Source organism: Synchiropus splendidus, unplaced genomic scaffold, assembly GCF_027744825.2.
Source record: "Synchiropus splendidus isolate RoL2022-P1 unplaced genomic scaffold, RoL_Sspl_1.0 HiC_scaffold_20, whole genome shotgun sequence".
NCBI lineage: Eukaryota > Metazoa > Chordata > Actinopteri > Syngnathiformes > Callionymidae > Synchiropus > Synchiropus splendidus.
In genome coordinates, this window is record NW_026527054.1 from 1053824 (window position 1) to 1075406 (window position 21583).

The following is a 21583-nucleotide window of genomic DNA, read 5'->3' on the forward strand; positions in this document are numbered from 1 at the left end:
TGATTTGAAACTTTGAGTTATCACAGTTCATCTCAACAATGCTCACTACTACCTGTCATGTTCCGTTCATCAGTGCGTTCATTAAAAAATACTTGAACTGTTCATGGCACTCGATGGTTCGGTGTCTTTCATGCCATCATTTGAAAAAAAGGCTTGTCATGTATCTGCAGTGTGGTGGTTAACACATCTGCCCAACGTGTGGAAGGTCCTCAGCTTGAAACCAAGCACAAACCACTTTGGCTTCTTACAGAGGGGAACCCTGACAACTTGCCTGTGATTTCCACCGTATTATCCACCCCTCTGGAACTCGGATTGAAACCTCTGATAAAAAGTGCCGAACAAACGAAAAAGTCTCACAAACCCTTGATGACAATGTCTTGAGTTGATGTGTGGTTCAAAATCTGAATCAAATCAGTTTTTAATTGAGTTATGGTGGTCCTACACTCTCTGCAACAGCAGAAGTGAAGTTCTGCCAAGGCTTCATGAAATACTGCCATTATTTTCACAGCTCAGTAGGTGGCACTCTAAAAATTGACATGAGGCTTCACTGACATGTTTGTTCAAATCAGAAGAAGTGTGCCATCTGAAAATTAAGGCTGGTATGTTGAGCTGGTTCTCTTCTTTGAGATGATATATCCAGTTGCTGAGAACAGGCGTTCATTTGCCTTCCACCAAGAAAGGAGACTCTCAGTCTTCAGAAGAGGCTGCCCTACAAAGTATATCGGCACCTGTAACGGTATAACAAATGAAAACAAATATTTTGACAACATTGGGATAACAAATGTTAAAAAAAAACACTTATTCATATAAATACAACTTCCCTCATTTGCCATTGCATGATTTTGAGCATCCAGTGAGTGATAGAGTGAATAATGGCAGACATGAGATACAGTACGACTGTGCTTTCCTGTTGTCCATATATATGTGAAAGGATATAACTTAATGGCGACGAGGCATGGCTTCACGTTGTGCTTAACCGGTGTAGAGTTGGCGTTAGGGTTAGCCTAACCTAACCCTCATCACTAGCAAGGCGTGTTAAGGCAAGAACGCGAAGCACACTGGTAAGCTGATTGTTGTGACATGAATAAAGACACTGGCATCACGCAAGCCTGCAATCTACATATACCCATCCCGCCTTTTCACAACAAAAAAAAGTGTGTGTATTTGTGCAGTTACAGTAGCGACACCGAAAGCTCCAGTGAAGTGTTGAATGTGTCGAAATGTTTGTTGTGTTTTCTGAGATGACCGATAACAATGTGCTGTGTACTGAAATAAATAGACTTTATGTATTGTAAGAATATGGCTTCAACGTCTTTTACAAATAAATACACACATTGTCATATAATAACATGCATATTTTAAAAAATATATAAAAAGTACCACAAGGGGTTAGTGGAATCTTTCATTGGATTCACATTCAGGATGCCTGGCTAATATACATGTTTTTTTGTTTTGTTTTTTTAATAGAATTCTGAAGTAAAGTGGTGGGATTCGATTAAAAAAATTGAGTTAATGACAGAATTTGTGATGAATTAATCTCAATTAATCACTGTTTAATGGTATAAGAATATTTGCCACAAGAAGCCACATTTTTCAATTTGGATGAATTTGGTATATTACTGAAACGAATGATGGAGCCATACATACATTTAAACAACAAAATATTGTTTATTTTCAGTTTGACAATAGCACAATAAATCATGATGGTGTCAATAAGTTTTTATATCACCTTTTTGAAAAAAAAGCTCTTTTAATGTCTTGAAAATATTTGTAGTGGTGTAGTGAAAAACCTCCCTGAACAAAAGCAAACACGTGCTTTTGTTTGCTTTTGTTTGCTTTTGTTCAGGGATTCCTCCATGTTTGTTGTTGTTGTTGTTGTTGTTGTTGTTGTTATCATCCTAGCTGCCACGTGTCTTGTCCATCAATGTGATCAGTGGACCAGGAACTCCTGCACTTACAAAGGTTCCCTGTTGTCTGGAGAGCAAACTGTTAAATTAAAAAAAATAAATAAATAAATAAAGTTGTAATTAATTGTAATGATGTTGTAATTAATTAATCGTAATTGATTCGTCAAAGTCCCACCATTTATATATATATATATATATATATATATATATATATATATATATATATATATATATATATATATATATATATATATATATTGTCTTCGCCATGGAGGAGCCTGAATGTCTAGCCTTAATGGTAAAAGTATTTCTAGATTTGTTTATTATCTAGATTTTATGTTTATGTAGATGTATGTTTCCCCAAATTCATATGGCATTGGTGGAAATTAAATTATTCATAATTATATTTATAGGGTAATGACATGGAACCTCTGACCACATCATCAGATCCCAGTGATAAAGAACCATATTTCATATGTCAAATGCCACGTCTGCCCCGTTTTTTTGTTTTTTTTTTGTCAACAAAAAGGAATGGCTTGACTTAAGGAAAACTCAAAAAGGACGAGGCTTTACTGGGCTGCAATGGACTGATGTCGTTTCGAAAGGAATTATAACAGTCCATCCACACTGCAGCTTTACATTTAAACAGCACTCATCAAAAACATTACATTCCCCTAAAACCAGTTCACTTTTTAAATGCTTTGGTTATTGCCGATTTGAGGATTTCTGAGGATTGCCCTGTCACCTTCACCATCGACATAAAAGATGAGCACACCCTGAAAGCTGATGTGGTGAGGTGTGCCATATTTCCTGCAGGCATTCCAAACAGTTTTCCTAAGGCTGTATGTAACTCAAGCAGTGAGGAGGCCTGTCATGTTCATTTGTGATGGCTCTCTTGTTTCACTGTATTCCATCTCATTCATCTCCTGTGGGATGGCATTACAAGAACTTTTACAAAAGTACTATGAAGTGGACGCTGGCCAATTCCAAAGTGAAAACTCACTAGCATAATAATCAAGAGCATCCTTTCACTAACCCCTTGTGGTATTTTTAATATATATATATATATATATATATATATATATATATATATAATCATTTCCAAGCCTTGTCTCCTTCCATTCTAATTCAAATGAATTTCAAGGTATAATTTAATTGAGAAAATTTAAAAACATTGGAAAAATGATGTCATTGTATACAGTAGTTCACCAAATCAGTGTCAATTCAGTCTGTCAGGTAGGTGGCTGCAGGGATTTTTTTTATGTCCAGCAGATGTTGGCATTCAGTGACAGTATCAACACAGTGTGTCATTGTGTGGAAACGCTTGATGCGTTTCCACACAATGATCACTACACCTTGTGTGTTTGTTCGCTGGTGAGTGTACCTAAAATTCTGTGCTTAGAGTAAAGTTACATATCGGTTATAGCTGTACAATTAGTCATTTGTGATTTCCTAAACGTATTTAGAGTGAGCTAAAGGTGCAATGGCAGTGCGAGTGTCACGGCTCAGACAATGTGGAGAAGCCAAGCGCAGGAAGTATAGAAAGGCTGATACCAATATGCCCACAAAGAGTCCAAGACAAGAGCCAACACAAATGGGGCCTGGCCCGAGTCCAAACAAATAACTAAGAGGAACTCCAACGGAGCAAGCTCAACCGAAATCCAGGGAGCATCAAAAGAGTCCAGAAACACACTGACAACAGGTCGGGCACGAGTGACAAGGAACTAAGAAACAAGAAAACATCAAATAGAATAAACTTACAAAAATTCTCAGGCACAAAGGCAAAAAAAAAAAAGTCAATCCAGGAAGAAAAAAAATATGTGGAAGTAAAAGGCCAAAATGTTCAGAACAGGAGTCCAAAAGCAAACCACCATGTAGAAACATTCACAATGTGGAGCTGCATCAACCTCCAGCTTCTCCTTTAGAGGTGGAGGTTCATCAGTGAGAAATTGATTGCAGCTGCTGATCGCGCCCGACACTGTCAAGAGAGTTAAAGACACACACACAGGAGCAGGAAGTAGCTGACAAAATAAAAGCATGGTGTGAGGGGCCATGACAGTGAGAGCAGCTGAATGAATGACAATATTGAAACTTTTGATAGTCATATTTATTGTAATTATTTAGAGTATAACCTATACTTTTAGCAGTGAAAACAAAAATCAAGTCTTTTACAGAACAAACAGCAGCAAGAACAAACAATAGTGCAAATAGTGCAATGCTGAGAATCATAAAACAGAAACACAACTATACCAAACTGGGAAATTAACTGCAGTGACAATGGTTTGGTAACACAAATATTTTCAGCCACACAAACAAAATAAATTATTTTCGTAACTCTAGATATTATGATAAATAAAATAACAAATTAAATAAAAAATGCTGCATAAAGTGCTTCAGTAGTGGTAGTAAGACATTTAGGAATTTCACTCATCAACATTGCTATCCCACAAACCAATGACTGTACCTCATGTGGAGAAGCTTCTCAAACTTGAGCTCTGACGGCGTGTTTCTCTTTGGAGGGAGAATCAGTTCTCCCAAGGCTAAATAGACCTTATACTGGGGCAACGGAGGGAGTGGCTGCATTAAGTTTGAGAGACATTTTTTTATCAATGGAAATTGATTCAGAATGCCTCAACCTGTTTCTTCTTTGATTTGAGGTATGAAGCTTCTTTGTTCTCTGCAAAGCCAAAGAACTCCTCCTCTCTGCTGGTAGACAGTTGCTGTGTGGTGGTGGTGGCAGCAGACTTGCCTTCACCAGATCCCTCCGCTTCGGATCATGCAGCCAACGAAGCTTGAATTTTGGTAGCGTCACAGCACCAGGACAGAATCCTCACTTCCGAGGACACGTGCAAACCTTGTTTTGATGGCCTACAATGACACATGACAAGAAAAAGTAACTATTCAATATTCCATGAGACAGTAGGCATTGTTTAAAAATGCACTAAACATCAGCAGCATGCCATAATTTTATACAGAATCTATTTTAATTAGGCGTGGGACTTTAACGAGTTAATTACCATTAATTAATTACAACTTATTATTATGATTAACTAATTACAACAAAAACATAATTAAATTGAATTGAATTGAACAGTTTGCTCTCCAGACAACAGGGAACCAAAAGCAAACAAAAGCATCTGATTGCTTTTGTTGAGGAATGTTTTTCTCTAACAATGGCCAGGGTTTCCACTACTCTGGATGTACTTGAAATTCTTATAAAATTGAAATTTTTATACAAATATTTTCATGACATTAAAAGAGCTTTAGTTTAAATAAGGTGGTATAAAAACTTGAATATCGCCACCATCGTGATTTATTGTGCTATTGTCAAACTGATGTAAAATAAACAATATTTTGTTGTTTAAATGTATGTATCGGTCCATATGGGTCCAATTGTAGGATGTGGCTTCTTGTGGCAAATATTCTTGTATGATTAAACTGCGATTAATTGGGACTAATTAATCAGAAATTATCCAAATAATAAGATTCTTTTTTAAATCGAATCCCACCCAAAATTATTTTATAATATCCACATCACAGACACTGGCATCTGTGATACAGTATTTTCCGATTTTCACTTCTTCCATTTGTTTCAGTTTGCCAAACACCAACCTCCCTCTACCTTTAACCAGGACACTGTTCCTGAACTCCTGCTTCTGCTATCAACTTTGGAACACAGACCTGACTTTACTTGAGCTTTTTGTCATGTCCATGTTCAGCACTTTTATTTTGTTGTTCCCCAGTTGTGTGTTTTTCTGTTTCCTCTCCTGCTTTCCTGCAGCTTCACAGCTACACAGCTGGGACCAATTTTGCAATCAAACCTCGCTGATTTCAACACCTTGGCTCCAGACTGTGTTGGCAGAAGGTCACTTCACATCCACAGGTAATGATCTTCCTCTTGTGCCATTGCTTTCCTATGTGATTGATAGATTTGGCTTGTGTCAGTTGATCAGTCGAGGCCTCATTTAATAGCTCATTGCTGACATCTGCTGGTCATTGGATGTAACCCAGATGTTATGTGGTTAACTGTCCGTTGATTTGTCAGTTGTATGTTCAGTTACTTGATGTGCTTGTGTAACTTGGACATATTCAATCATTTTCACTGTGTTGGGGCTCAGTCGATTCCTTTTTTCGGATATGATTTCCCATGCCTTTGAGAAAATCTTCTCGCAGGGAGAGAAGCAGGCGTGCAAAGGAACCAAATTGCCAACTGGTAAAGGTGTGGATATGTGGTTTTGTGGTCCTTCCAAAACAACAGTGGGTCCTCATTTCTTGAAATGTATTTTTGGATGAGGTACCGTTGCACTTCCACAATAGCCTCAGCTTCAGCATTGGACACGCCCCGACTCTCATTTACCGACGTGTCAAATAGACTCCACAGGTTCCCACCACCTAAAAAAAAGACAGCACTTCATGATAGTATTATAGTAAACATGAAAACAGATATAAAATGTTGATTGTGCTGCCGCATTTTCATCCTTCACTTGAGGCCTTTGTGGAGGAATTGATGGCAGAGAGATTATGTTGGCGCACTCCGTTTTCAGTCTTTCTACGGCCTCATTTGCTCTCAACTCACTGTGGAATCCAAGTACTTTCAACCGTGGATCCAGCAGTGTTGCCAGTGTCATTACACTGGCAGTCTCTAGTTTGGCCAGATGATCCCTCAGCCTTACTTTTAAAATGTCTGTCAACATTTTTGGTGTTTCTGTGGTCACATTAGAAGCTTCGCAGTTCACTGCATGCAGAAGCATTTTCATCTGTGGTATCACTTTAGACCCGACACCCGTTTCTCCTCTAACAGCTTAACAGTGGCCTGGTGGAATGGGCCAAGCACTTTAATGATTTCTTCAATTGTTTTGAAGTCACTGGATGTGAGTTGTGACAGTAAAGCAAGGGCAGCCCCCATGGCTTCCCGCTGCTCAAAGACACGCTGGAGCATAAGCAGTGTGCTGTTCCAGCGTGTTTCTACCTCCATTAGCAACTTATGTTTTGGTCTTCCCATGGACTCTTGCATGTGGCTAAGGCGTTCTTTAGCAGTTGTGGAGGTCCGGAAGTAGGCCACAATTTTTCTGGTTTTTGCTCTTATTTCAGACAATATGGGGACCTGGTCAAATGACTTTCGCACAATCAAATTAAGGGAATGTGCAACACATATGCTTTGCCTTACACCAAGAGTGTGTGCACAGGCTATCATATTGGATGCCGCATCTGTGACCAGGCATTTGACCTAATCTTTTATTCCCCATTCTGCCATAATTTTTGTCTTTGCCTGGGCTAAGTTCTCTGCTGTGTGGCTCTGTGGAAAGTGTTCCACTCCCAGCAGGATGGTGTTCAGAGTGTCCTCCTCAGTAATAAAGTGACACGTCACACCAAGATAGGCCTCCATGTCCATAGAGGTCCACATGTCTGCAGTCAGACTGCAAGCTTTAGCTTTCTGGACCTCTTCTTTTGCCTTCTGCATTTCGGCATGGAATCTCTCCTCGACCATTGCCTTTAGAGCCTGGAAAATAAAATAAACAATAATGCCTCAGATTTATATAGCGCTTTTCATGACACTCAAAGCACCTCAGAGTTCATTCACACGAGGCGAGGGAGATTAGGTCTAACCCAATGACACTATGAAAGCAACTTGGTGGGAGCGGGATTTGAACCGCCAACCCTGCAGTCATTGGACAACCTGCTCAACCACCTGATCTACTGCTGCCCACTACTATGGCACCTGTCATTTACCATACAACAAACAGCATAAATTATGGATATACAATACTCACCTGTCTAGTTGGAATAATATAGGTAGGCTCGAGGAGATCCAGGAGGCTCCTAAATCCCTGATCTTCCACCAGTGTGAAAGGCTGGGAATCCTTCACAACCATGGCAACCGAAGCCTGATCCACAGCATGTTTCCTGGTACCTACACAGACACATTACATTCGATCATGTTGTTATGTTTCGGCCACAGTGAGGGACATGGCATTTTAAATGATTGTGGGTTATTACTTGGCGCGGGTTGTGCACGTTCATTTTCATTCAAGGCTCGGTACTGCCTCAACATGCATGTGGTGTTGTTTGTGTAACTCAGCTCCTTCGAGAAGAGCAAGCACTTCACCTGAAACCAAAAGATTGTTTGAAGAATGAGTGTTGGGGGTGTGGGGGTTAAAATTTCTATCTACATATATGTTATAATGTATTATTATTATATCATGTGTCACAAACATAGTGTACAGAAGGCTCCCTTTAAGATGACGTCACACGTTGCGTGGCAGTTTTGACATGCGCAGTAGTGGTTGAAGTTCGCTCTGAGAGTAGTTGGCTGCCGCTCGTCCTCCTGGGTTTTTTGTCTTAAGTTAAGTAAGTGTTTGTTTTCACCATAGTTGCCTTTCAGTGTTTGGTTAGTCCGTAGTTGTGTGCGTTGCCTTGTGTGCATTTGATATAGTAGTAGTAGTCCGTCGTCGACGAAGGACGCTCCAGCAATTAGCCACCGCCCTTTGCGGCGTGTTAAGTGGTCACGTGATCCAATGGACCGTGTGCGGGTAGTGGCGTTTGTCCACCACACGATGGTGCCCGTTCCCACGGAATGAGAATCGGTTTCTTTGACATGTTTTGTCCATTAAGGTGTGACCATTGTATTGTAATTTGTATAATTTTGTATAATTGTCTTCTGTGTGTTATTTCACAGAAACTATATATATATATATACATATATATATATCTATATATATATATATATCAAGAACTTGGACAAATAAACCACACAGTTTACACATCTCTTGAACTCCTGTGCTCTGACCGGCCAACCATCGTGGATTCTTTATCAGTTATCCGAACCAGCATCATCATCGTCCTTCCTCCTCAACATTAAGTGGTCCTTCGAGCCGGATAAAGAATCTACGATGGACCCTAGAGAGATGTACCCGGACGTGCGGCCAAAGCGAAGACCACAACGTCCAGCGAGATTCCAGGACTTCCAAGTGGACTACATTGGCAGTCGGCAAGAAGACCGTCCTCCACCAGGCAAGCCTACACCTCAATCATGGGAGACCCCAACCCAGAGGAGACAAGTATCACCGCCTTACTACGGACGCTACCATGAGGATGCGGCTCATTATGAGATGCCTCCGCTTGCTTCAGTTCGCTTCCAGGACAGTGAGCTTTACAGCGATTTGTCAGCTTCTCCAGGACCTCCAGACTGGGACCCACATTACGAAGGAAGAAGTAGCTATGACGAGAGCTCCCGACTATATCATACCCAAAGAGCCTTCGAATCAGGTCTGAAGGAGCTACATGAGACACAAAAGGAGATGAAAGAACTACTGGATGTAACCCGTTCCTTGCATGCCGTTATGGGTCAACCTGGAAAGCATGCAGGGAAGAGTAACAGCTTTGAACTATCAGTAGAGGAGGATGAAGGAGACTGGCCTGAACCTCCACCCTGGCCTGAAACCAACTGTAGACCTTCGTCACAGCATGCAAAACCTGAATATTGATGCACATCAGATTCGGCCCCTCCCAGCTCCACCCGCAAATGACTGTGCATCCAGCACCTATGTTCAACACCAGTCTCAGCAGCCCGTCCACAGTTTTGCCCCTCCTCCTCCAGTAGATCAGGTCTACAGAGGACCCCCCCCCCAACAATTCCAAAATTCATCCAACCAGACCCCAGTGAGTTCTCTCGACTACATATTGCTCTGGAGAACCTACTTCCTCCAACAGCCTCTGAGCTCTTCAACTATCAAGTTCTGCTCGACCATCTGAAGCTGGAAGAAGCCAAGCTGATTGCGGACGCCTACTTGAATTCCCCAAACCCCTACACTGAGATCATGGCAGCTCTCCATGACAAGTTTGGACAACCTCACCAGCTGGCACTTCGGACAATAGCCACAGTTCTTGAAGCTCCAGAAGTCAGGTGTGGAGATAGCACAGCCTTTCAGAAGTTTTCCCTCCAGATTCAGTCCTTGGTGGGTCTTCTACAGACACTAGGTACAGAAGGGGAAGTTGAACTCAAGTGTGGTTCTCACGTTGCTAGGCTGTTGAGTAAGCTTCCCCCAGAACTGCGGGCAGACTTTCGCCGCCACCATTACAATTCCATAACTAGTCACACCTTGACTGACTTAGCTGAGTGGCTTCGGTATGAATCCTGGTGTCAGGGATATGATAGTCATGTCGCTGTGCGTAGTGGTAAGGAGAGGTTCACCACCAAAGGGGAGGGTCGTGCAGGAAGGCAGACAGTAACTGTTTTACACGAAAAGGACAATGAAAGGACAATGCTGCTCGCAGAAGCAGCAAAATGTCTGAACATGAACGGCAGTCCAGAAAACCTCCCTCTCCGAACAGTTCGCCACGATGTCCAGGTATTGCATGGACAAACTGTGTCATTCCAAGTTTCCTCAGTGGATCGTCCATCCATACAGCTAACAACCTCAGCCTTGCCCCATACACCTATCCAATGGAACGTCTCCAACGGAAGTTTAAGCACATGCATGGTCTTCCGATCCCGGCCTTTAAGAATGCTACCCCCTTCCTGCTGATTGGTTCTGATCAACCTCACCTTATAACACCGGTTGAGCCAGTCAGGCTGGGCCCCCCCGGGGGGCCAGCTGCTGTACATACAAGGCTGGGCTGGACTCTTGAAGGTCCCGTTCGAGATACGGGGGGGCTATCTCACAGTACGCAGTGCCTCTTGACCACCTCCCCACCACACCTGGATGAGATTTTCCAGCATGTTGAGAGACTCTGGAAACTGGATGTCGTACCCCAACACCCTGAGAGAGAAGTGACTCGCTCCAAGCTTGATAATCATACTGTTGCACTGCTTAAGTCCAGAACTGCCAGGGTAGAGGTGGATGGTATTTTCAGATATGCAACTCCATTACTGCGTCATGAGAAAATGCCACTGCTACATGCCCCAAAGGAGTCCGTCATGCCATTGTTGCGCAGTACGGAACGTCGGCTCCTCAGAGAACCTCAGAAAGCCAAAGATTACTGTGCAGAAATGCAGAAGCTCATCACGTCTGGCGCCGTGCAAGAAGTGAAAGAAGCGAAACCGCCAGAGGAGTGCTGGTACATTCCCCACCACCTTGTGCACCATAATGGGAACAATCGTTTGGTCTTCAACTGCTCCCATTCCTACCTCGGACAGACACTGAACCAACATCTGCTGTCTGGTCCAACCCTTGGTGCTTCGCTCCTTGGGGTTTTACTGAGGTTCCGAGAGCACCCTGTGGCCATCAGCGGGGACATCAAAGGGATGTTCCACCAAGTGCGCTTGCTCAACAACAGACAACAGAGTGAACTCCTTTCTTCTGGGGGCTTTGAACTCCTCCTTTGAACTTCCTGCAGAACTCCTACAAGAGTGGTGTAGCTGGGAAGCGGAACTGGACCTACTGTGCCACATCACCTTTCCTAGGCCATACCTTCCGAAGGATGTCAGTCACAAGGGTGTGACATATGAAGTCCATATATTCGCTGACGCTTCTGATCGAGCCTATGGCGCTGTGGCGTATTTGAGAACTGAGGATAGCCAAGGCCAACGGCACCTGTCCTTCATCCTAGCCTGCTCACGCGTGGCCCCAAAGCGCCTTCAGTCCATCCCGCGCTTGGAGCTTTGTGCAGCACTTGTAGCGGCTCAACTAGCCAGTGTCCTGAAGAATGAGCTATATATCAAGAACTTGGACAAATAAACCACACAGTTTACACATCTCTTGAACTCCTGTGCTCTGACCGGCCAACCATCGTGGATTCTTTATCAGCTTTTTACCAGCTTTATCCGAACCAGCATCATAATCTTCCTTCCTCCTCACCACATAGAGACCTGTGCTTCATTATACCTGTCTGTTATACCTTTGTGGGAGATATGTTCTTCGCTTCTTGGGTGGCTCCATCGTCACTCTCTGTCAGTCGAAGTAGCACAGCAGTGATCAAAGACTCTTCCTGGTTTTTCTGTGCCTATTTAAGGAGCGCGAATCATGACGCGAGCCAGTTACGTGATCGCTGAAAATGGGGCCTCATTTGCCTTCGGTCTTGTGATATGAGGAAAAAACGAGACGGGCCTCGATACGGGCTCCATTTAATCATCAGCGGAATGGGTCCCAGCTGTGTGTCGCCATTAAGCTGAAGAAGGACAGATGAAGACGCGGAAGCGGGGAGACAGGAAGTAAAACAATAAAAGCACAAACGAACACGAAACCTAACAGTACACCCCCTTCGAGGAGGGCCTCTAGGCACTTTTCCAGCCTTGTCTGGGTGGGTGCCGTGAAACTTGAGATTAAGTCTTGGTCGAGGATGAGGGAGCGGGAGATCCAGTATTGCTCCTCAGGGCCAGTCAATCGCGTATCGCTTTGATGGCGGCGCCTTGTCAGGCAGCGGCTACTGAGGCTCCCGGTAACAAAGCCAAATGTATGTATAATACAATGAAAATGAAACAATCAACGAACGAACGAACAAACAGTGGAAACGGCGCAATGCGTTTATTAGGATATGACCGGCAAACGATCATTAATCTGAGGGATTTCAACGGCTTTTATCCCGTTAGGGCGGAGACACGGACGACCCTACACGACCTCGGTCTGTTCCACCGGTCGGATCCAAGGATCTACAGCATAGCGAAGCCCCGCCAGTCAGATTCAGAGTCCTACAGCACAGCGAAGCCCCTCCCCAGCAGCAGGGATCATCATCACGGGGGACATCGGAGGCGGTGCGAGAGGAAGCAGAAGCGCGGTTGCCGCGGCGGAATTAAGGCTAAGATAAATGCTAACCCGTTCCGCTCGCCGCTCCCGTCGGTCCTGCTCTCTAATGTGCGCTCGCGAGAAAACAAACTGGACTATTTGAAACTGGACTTGAACACCCGAAGGGAGACACGGAACTGTTGCGTGCTGATCCTCACGGAGACGTGGCTCAACTCTTCTGTCCCGGACACCGCCATTAGCCTGGAAGGGCTAACAGCGTTCAGGGCGGACAGGAACAACGTGCTCACAGGTAAAACCCGGGGAGGGGGTGTCTGCATCTACATCAACAACAACTGGTGTATCAACACAACTCCGGTCTCCAGTCACTGCTGTGTGGACATAGAGTTTCTGATTGTGAAATGTAGACCCTTCTACTTGCCACGTGAGTTCACCAGCGTCACAGTGGTGGCCCTGTACATCCCTCCAAGCGCTGACTGCAAACAGGCCCTGAGTGTCCTCCATCAAGCCATCAGCGACGTGCAGTCCACACACCCAGAGAGTGTCTTCATTGTGGCAGGGGACTTTAACCAGGCCAATATGAAGACTGTGCTTCCAGCCTTTCACCAGCATGTGGACTTCGCTACTCGTGGGGAGAACACCCTGGACCTGGTCTACACCAACATCAAGAAGGCGTACAGAGCTGTCCCTCGTCCTCACCTCGGCTCCTCAGATCATCTCTCTGTGTTGCTGGTCCCTGCATACCAGCCCCTGCTCATGAGAGAGAAACCAGCAGTGAGGACAGTGAGAGTGTGGCCAGAGGGAACCATATCAGCCCTTCAGGACTGTTTCGAGCGTACTGACTGGAGCATGTTCAAGGATGCTGCTACGGACTGCAATCAGCAAACAGACGTGGGGGAGTATGCGACCATCGTCACTCGGGCCAATCAGAAGCCTTGGATGACGAAAGAGGTGCGTGATAGACTGAGGGAGCGAAATGCTGCGTTCAAATCTGGAGATGGAACGGCACTCAGATCAGCCAGGGCGAATCTGAACCGTGAAATCCGGGCAGCGAAGCGCACCCACAGTCGGAAGGTCCAAGGCTTCTTTCAGAATGCCAGCAACACCAGACAACTGTGGCAGGGCATCCAGACGGTCACAGGCTATAAAGCCTCTCCCCCTCCTTGCCGTGACGACATCAGCTTCCTCAATGAGCTGAATAACTTCTTTGGAAGGTTTGAAGCTCTCAATACCAACCCTGCGAGGAAAGCTGCCCCCCACTCTGACGAACAGACGCTCAGACTGGACACCGCTACGGTGCAGAGAACTCTGAGGAAGGTGAACGCAAGTAAAGCTGCAGGCCCTGACAACATTCCTGGACGACTGATTAAGGAATGTGCTGACCAGCTGTCCCAAGTGCTCACGGACATCTTCAACACCTCTCTGACCCAGGCGGTCGTCCCTCCATGTTTCAAGTCGGCCATAATTATTCCTGTGCCCAAGAAACCGACCACCACGTGTCTGAACGACTTTCGCCCCGTTGCACTAACATCCACCATCATGAAGTGCTTCAAGAGGGTGGTTGAGGACCACATCGTCTCCATACTCCCCGCATCATTCGACCCGTTCCAGTTTGCGTACCAGCCGAACCGCTCCACGGAGGACGCCATCTCCACTGCTCTCCACCTGAGCCTGGAGCACCTAGAGAAGAAGAACATTCTGGTTCGGATGCTGTTCCTGGACTTCAGCTCAGCTTTTAATACCATCATCCCACAGGACCTGGTACATAAATTGGAGCAACTAGGAGTGGAGACCTCCATGTGCAACTGGCTGCTGGACTTTCTCACCAACAGAACCCAGTCTGTCCGAGTAGGAGGTAACACGTCAAGTGTTATCTCCCAGAACATCGGCTCCCCTCAGGGATGTGTCCTCAGCCCACTGCTGTTCACTCTGCTGACCCACGACTGTCGCCCCAAGTATAGCAGCAACCACATCCTGAAGTACGCGGACGACACAATGGTTGTGGGTCTCATCCAGGACAATGATGAACTGGCCTACAGGGAGGAGGTGCAACATCTGGTGGACTGGTGTGAGACGAACAATCTGGCCCTGAATCTCGACAAGACGAAGGAGATTGTCGTGGACTTCGGGAGATCAAGACACAGCCATGCCCCTCTTTACATCAACGACAGGGCTGTGGAAATGGTGAGTACAACCAAATACCTGGGTGTGCACATCACAGACGATCTTAGCTGGTCACTCCACACCTCCTCCCTGGCAAAGAAGGCACAGCAGCGTCTGCACTTCCTGACCACCTTCTACAGAGGGACAATCGAGAGCCTGCTGACCAGCTGCATCTCCGTCTGGTCTGGGAGCTGCAGTGCATCAGACTGGAAGTCTCTGCAGAGGGTGGTGAGGACAGCGGAGAAAATCACCGGGACCCCGCTCCCTGCCATCAAGGATATAGCAGATGTTCGCTGCTTATCCAGGGCACAAAGGATCATCGCGGACTCTACTCATGCAAACTATGCACTGTTCTCCCTCCTGCCATCTGGCAGACGGTTCCGCAGCATCCGATGCAGAACCACCAGATTCAGGAACAAGGGAAACAAAGTGTGCCATCTTAGAAAATCTATCCACAATGGTCATAACCGTTGTCATACCTGCAGACGGGGGCAAGCGCTTGACAAAATCGACGGCAATGTGTGACCAAGGTCGGCCAGGAAGAGGCAGAGGCAGAGGTTGTAAGAGACCAGCTGGAGGACGATGTGAGGATTTGGAACGATCCAACGATACAGGTCTCAGGAACAATGGTCTCCATTTTCTCTTGGGAGAGAGGATTCTCATGGAGTCTGGACAGAGCATCGGGTTTAGCATTCTGGCTGCCTGGGCGGTAGGTTATGGAAAACCTAAATCTTCCCAGAAAAAGAGCCCAACGAGCCTGACGAGAGTTGAGCCGTCTGGCGGACTGGAGGTACAGAAGGTTTTTATGGTCTGTGAATACCAAAAAAGGGGTTTGAGCCCCCTCTAACCAGTGCCTCCACTCCTGTAGTGCAGCCACAACGGCCAAGAGCTCAGGGTTGCCAATATCATAATTTCTTTCCGCACTTGACAATCCTCGGGAAAAGAAAGCACATGGGTGTACCTTTTGGTCAGACGGATCCCTTTGTGACAGGATAGCGCCGATTCCTGAATCTGAAGCGTCTACCTCCAGGATAAACTGCCGGGAAGGGTAAGAATGACGCAGGATCGGAGCAGAGGAAAACAGAGTCCGGAGCTTGTTGAAAGACTCCTCAGCCTCAGGAGTCCAGACGAAAATCATCTCAGTGGAGGTGAGCGCCGTCAGTAGAGCAGCAACCTTGCTGTAATCTCGGATGATGCGTCTGTAAAAGTTAGCGAAGCCCAAGAACTGTTGGAGTTGCTTACGGTTGTTCGGTGTCTTCCAGATTACCACAGCTTCGATTTTTGCAGGATCAGGAAGAAGGCGTCCCTCTCCCAATATGAATCCCCGGAAGCTGACCTGTTTCATGTGAAACTCAGACTTCTCGGCTTTGCAATAGAGTCTATTTTCCAGAAGTCTTTGTAGGACCAGCCACACATGCTCCTTGTGTTCCTCCTCCACCCTTGAGAAGATCAGTATGTCGTCCAAGTAGACGTATAGAAAATGATTAATCATATCTCTGAGGATGTCATTTACAAGTGCTTGGAATACGGCAGGAGCGTTAGTTAACCCGAATGGCATGACACAATATTCGAAATGACCCAGAGGCATCTTAAAAGCGGTCTTCCACTCGTCTCCCTCTCTGATGCGAACTAGATGAAAAGCATTGTGTAAGTCAAGTTTCGAAAAAATAGTTGCCTGGTTTAGGGGCTCTAAAGCAGGGTCGATGAGCAGAAGTGGGTATTTATTTTTAACATGGATCTGGTTCAAGCCGCGATAGTCATTGCATGGACGAAGAGAGTTGTCCTTTTTGCTGACAAAGAAAAACCCCGCACCCAGAGGGGAGGAGGAAGGGCGAATCAAACCAGCTGCTAGGGACTCATTTATATATCTTTCCATTGACTCTCTCTCTGGGCAGACATTATATAGTCTACTCGAGGGGAAAGGAGCCACAGGAATTAGATCGATGGCGCAATCATAAGGGCGGTGAGGGGGAAAAGAGAGAGCTTGGTCCTTATTAAATACCTCCCCAAGATCGTGGTAACAAGTAGGAACCTTTGAGAGATCCGGAGGTGAGGGTGGGGAGGAAGGGGTGGTCTGAAGGGAACCAGGAGCAGACCTAAGGCAATGAGCATGACAGTGGGTGCTCCAGCCAGCAATCTTGGACCGTCTCCAGTCTATCTGCAGATTGTGTGTGGAGAGCCAGGGAAAACCGAGAACGAGTGGAGAAGAAGAAGCAGGGAGAACCAGAAACGAGATCACCTCAGAGTGGTTTCCAGACAGTGTGAGGGTCAGGAGGGAGGTGCGGTGGGTGACTTGTGGGAGCAGACTGCCGTCAATTGCCGAAAGAGAGCGAGGGGAGTCCAACCTGACAAGAGGAACGGATAATGAGTCAGCAAAAGAGGCGTCGATAAAGTTATCATGAGCACCTGAATCTATGAACACCTCGACCGGAGAGTTCGTCTCTCCCTTGCGCAGGGAGGCAGAAAAAATTATTCTTCCCACTCTAATAGGTGTTTTACTGACCTTATTTTGGGAGACGAGTGGAAGACGGCAGCCTCTAGCACGGACCGGACAAACACGGATGATGTGACCCGGTTGACCACAATATAAACAAAGGCCCCGAGAGATCCGGAGTTGGCGTTCTTCCAGTGTCAGTCTCATTCTCCCCACCTGCATGGGCTCAGAGTCTTCAAGTCAGGAGGAGACTTCGGGCTGAGGGTTAGTTGTAGGTGGAGAAAACGGAACCGGCAACACCATGTGGTGAGTGGGACGTTTCTCTCTGGAATGCTCTCTGATCCTGTTATCTATTCCAATAGCTAGGAGGATGAGCTCCTCCAGAGAGTTGGGTTCGTCGCGGAGAGAGAGTTGGTCCTGTATGTTGGAGGCTAGCCCATTAATAAATATGGACATGAGTGCTGGTTCATTCCATCCAGTCTGGGCTGCTAGGATCCTGAAGCGGATCGAATATTCGGATACCGATTCCTTAGGGATGTCTTGAGTGACAGATACTAAGTGCTTGGAAGCGCAAGAGCCACTTTTGAAGGGAGCATCAAAAACTCGACGCCTCTCTGAGGAGAATGTGTGGAAATCATTCAGAATGGGAGAGTCTTGACTCGCAAAGAGAAGCTGCCCACTGGCTGGCCTTGTCGCGGAGAAGGTTTATACAGTATACAATCCGGGCTCTGTCTGTCTGGAAAAGTGAGGGTTGAGAGTCAAAGACAGGCGAATATTGAAAAAAGAAGTTCTTACAGAAGCCTGGTTTACCTGCATAAACCTCTGGCGTAGGAATGGTCAGCTCTCGAACATTGAATAGTTGTTGTACTGGGGCAGGAGCAGAAGCAGCGACTGGAGCAGGTAAGGTTGAGTCTGCTCCAGTAGGAGGAGGCGAAGATCGCTCACAATGGGCTGAAATATTCTGCAGCTGCTCCAGGAAACCCTGAGTCACTCTCTCTAAATTAGAGATTCTAGTGCCCTGGGAGCCTACAGCCTTCTGCAAATTCAAAACCATTGCTGAGTCAGTTCAGTGGCTAGACGGTTCTGTCATAGTGTAGTTGTAAGGTGACTCAATTCATATGGTTTTAAATTCGCAGATGACTTGAGACAAGCAAGGTTTCTGTTAATCAAGAAGTTTAATACAAAAATAATACACGAACAAAAACAATGAACTGAGGGCGGCGACACCAAAGTGGAGCGCGGTGGACACAACACCAACGGTGGGGGAATAACCTACAACAGAAAACAGGCGTGAGTTACACTGCACTGTAAAACGGGGACAGCAGAAAACTATGCGCTCGGTAAATACACTCACGAGGCTGAATATAACAAAGGACGCTTGGCAGAAGCGAAAAACAAACACTCTAGGCAAGGAAAAACTAGCAGAAAAGCTCACAGAAAGAGTAAACAAACACTCAAAGAAGCAAATGCGGAGCTGAGGAAAGAGCAAACAGACAGTGGTATAGATGAAGAGAAACAAGAGAGACGCGGAGCAAGAACAAGGAAAGACAAACCAGGGACAAGAGAATCAGAGTAGCAACAAGAGATCATACCACGTATCAGCAGCAGACCATCTAGCGACAACACAGTGGGCAGAAGGGTAGATATCATCGGCGGAATGGGTCCCAGCTGTTTGTCACCATTAAGCTGGAGCAGGACAGACGAAGACACGGAAGCGGGGAGACAGGAAGTACAACAATAAAAGCACAAACGAACACGAAACCTGACATTTTTGTTACTTTAGCACAGAGATTAAAAACATGGAAAAGCATTGTTTTCTTTGTCTCAGAGGATGCATTATTCACGTGTCAGCATTATGTGCTAAATAAGTGTATTATAGATACTGTCATACAAATTCAATCAGTGTTTAACTGATTTTAACACTGGATGTCAAGGGGGACGTGAACTTGCTGCTTTAAATAGCAGCTTCTCGCTTATCATGACAGGTAAACATACTTGGGGTCTCAAGGACACTGTCTCAAGGTGTTGCAATGACTGAAAGGGGTCCCAGGACTTAAACCCAAAATAGCACTTAATAAGTGCTGGTGGACAGAGAGATGGCAGGATGAACACTGACGATCAACTCCTTCATAGGGTTCATAAAGTTAAGGGGTGTGGTGTCCAAGACCTGGACCATCATCTTCCTTGCCAAGACTGTCTTGGGTGGATGTTGGCAGGGAAGATGAACGTTTGAGCTGATGCACGGGAGAGAGTCGCCGAGGCTCTTGGAACTCCAGATCTCCGGCGAGTGTTTCTTTGGGTCTCCCATGTGCACATGAAAAACAACACCTGATTCAAGGTCCAGCTGGGAGATATGGAAGCCCGGACCATTGACCAGCACAGACCGGTGAGCCAGGGGTAGTTACTGCAGTTGCCCGGCTCCCTCTCTCGCCGCTCCCTCCTTCAACTTGTGGTTCATAAGATATATAGAAAATATCTTGTTTTTCTCTTTCTGTGTCCTCGGTTGTTGCTTGTGTTAACATCTTGAATACTAAGCGTATGGTCGGCCACCTATTTTTTATATTAAATGATTTACTGAAAGATTTGTCAAGCAAAACATGCAGTCGTTAATTAAAAACAGAATTTTTGCTGAATGTGGGATTTGAACATTAACAATAAAATCACTTATGGAGGCAGCAACTAGTTCCCAGGATGTAGACACGCTGTATTTAATGAATAATGGTCACACGTGGTGACTTAGCTAATTTATTGGTGAAGCGCTTTGTGGGTGTGAGCTGCATTTTTTTGAATAAAGTTATAGTGTAATTGGTGGTTTGGATTGTTAGATGTCGTTTTTACATTGGCTCACACAGTACCCCAATTTATCTCTTTGTTGTTAATCTAGCTAGGTCTCGACACCATGCAGCACCACTGAGTGACCCCACTCCTCCGGTGAGCTATGCTGGTTATATGGTTTATGGTTTATATGGTTTATAGATAGTATGTGTTCGGAGGGGTTTGGTCCATGGTATGCCACATGCACACATTGTGGGAAGTTGGGGTGTCCAGAATCGCTCTGTTGGGCTCCGACGTCATCACCACCAAATCTCGAGAGAGAGCCCCGAGAACAGGGGTGGGATCCAGGCACCCCGCAGTTGCTTCTGAACCACTGCGCCAGTGTGACTTCCGCCTGGAAGTGCATTGGAAAGCAATTGCAAAATTCCCATGGAATGTCAGCTTGAGTTCTAGTTTAAATGACAGTTTGAAGTTTGAAATACAATTTGCCATTTGCTTAGAAACACATTAAAAAGGTGAGACATTTCAAGTTGCGCTGCTGCCTGAAGCTGCTGTTTCATTGGATCATTGCAGAGTATTAATCAGCAATTAAAACCATTTGTTAGAAAAAGAAACTACAATAATGAACTTCATTTGCTTGAGGTTTTCCATAGCATGTTGGTTTTACACCAGGCAGGTGTGCAGCGTGTGCGTATTGACTAGCTATATAAGGAACTGACCAAACCTGGGTTATTTTGATTACACGTGATGGAGAAGGTCACTATTGGTGATGCTGTGTCCAGATGCAGGTCTGGACACAGGAGACTGCTGAAAGACTGAAGATGGCAAGGTAAAACATGGACTATGGAATACCATGTTGCACATTTACTGAGTAGAAGTGCATAAATGTGCAAAAGATAATTCTAGACATGTACAAGAAGTTGTGAATCATGTTTGGTCATAAAGTAGTCGACATGCATGAAAGAGAATGGAATACAGCTGTTACAATAATTTAGACTCTTTCACGAAGTAAAGATGAAGAACAGCCTTAGAGCTGGACACATGTTCATCTTCATGTGTTTCTGCACTGACAATAATTTGGCCTCTGGGGTTTTGGCACATATCAGAGATGCACGTCGTCATTTAGGTGAAGTACATTCAATAGCGGACAATATCAGTGTATAGTGTGCTTTGGATGACACGTTCTCCATAGTGCCCCCAGGTCCCAGTGTCATGGAGCTGACTCCTCAGTCACCTGAAGAGACCTCAGCTCATGAAGGTCCTCCTGACCTCACTCAGGTCCCCTCCACTTCCACCTCATCAAAATAGAAACGTAGAGTTACTGTTTGAATCAGAGTTATAGGGGATGACACACTGTAATTCTGAACAACATTCATGTTACAGAGTCCACACATGATGCCACCTTTCTGCTGCGGGACTTCACACGCAGTCTCCTTGGTCTCCACCACAAAAACAAGTTGGCTTTATATAAAGAAATGCAAGGTCCAAAAAAGCTAGGAAACCTGATGACCACCTACAAACGGGCAAAGGACAGGTCGAAACGAGGGGAAAGAGGAAATGACAGGCAATAAAGTCAAACAGAAAACTTCTGTCACCAACCTCCACTTGTTCTCTTCTTAGTCTGA

General features: G+C 45.4%; 1 protein-coding gene across 1 annotated transcript; it reads right to left on the reverse strand.

Moving 5' to 3' along the window:
• Positions 1 to 6298: 6298 nt before the first annotated feature.
• LOC128751742 (uncharacterized) lies at positions 6299 to 11060 on the reverse strand. The gene is made up of 4 exons (XM_053852937.1): positions 11035 to 11060; positions 7905 to 8013; positions 7679 to 7818; positions 6299 to 7407 (listed from the first exon to the last, which is right to left on the reverse strand). The coding sequence occupies exons 1-4, from the start codon at positions 11056 to 11058 to the stop codon at positions 7135 to 7137; spliced, it is 546 nt and encodes a 181-aa protein (XP_053708912.1). The 5' UTR covers positions 11059 to 11060; the 3' UTR covers positions 6299 to 7134.
• Positions 11061 to 21583: the final 10523 nt, after the last annotated feature.

Excerpts from the sequence above, each read along its gene's own strand:
- LOC128751742 (XM_053852937.1), bottom strand. The coding sequence starts at position 11,058 with ATGTTGGTTCAGTGTCTGTCCGAG. Across the intron at positions 8,014-11,034 it reads TGGTTCAGTGTCTGTCCGAG|GTGAAGTGCTTGCTCTTCTC; the intron begins GTAGGAATGGGA and ends TTTTGGTTTCAG. Across the intron at positions 7,408-7,678 it reads ATATTATTCCAACTAGACAG|GCTCTAAAGGCAATGGTCGA; the intron begins GTGAGTATTGTA and ends TTTATTTTCCAG.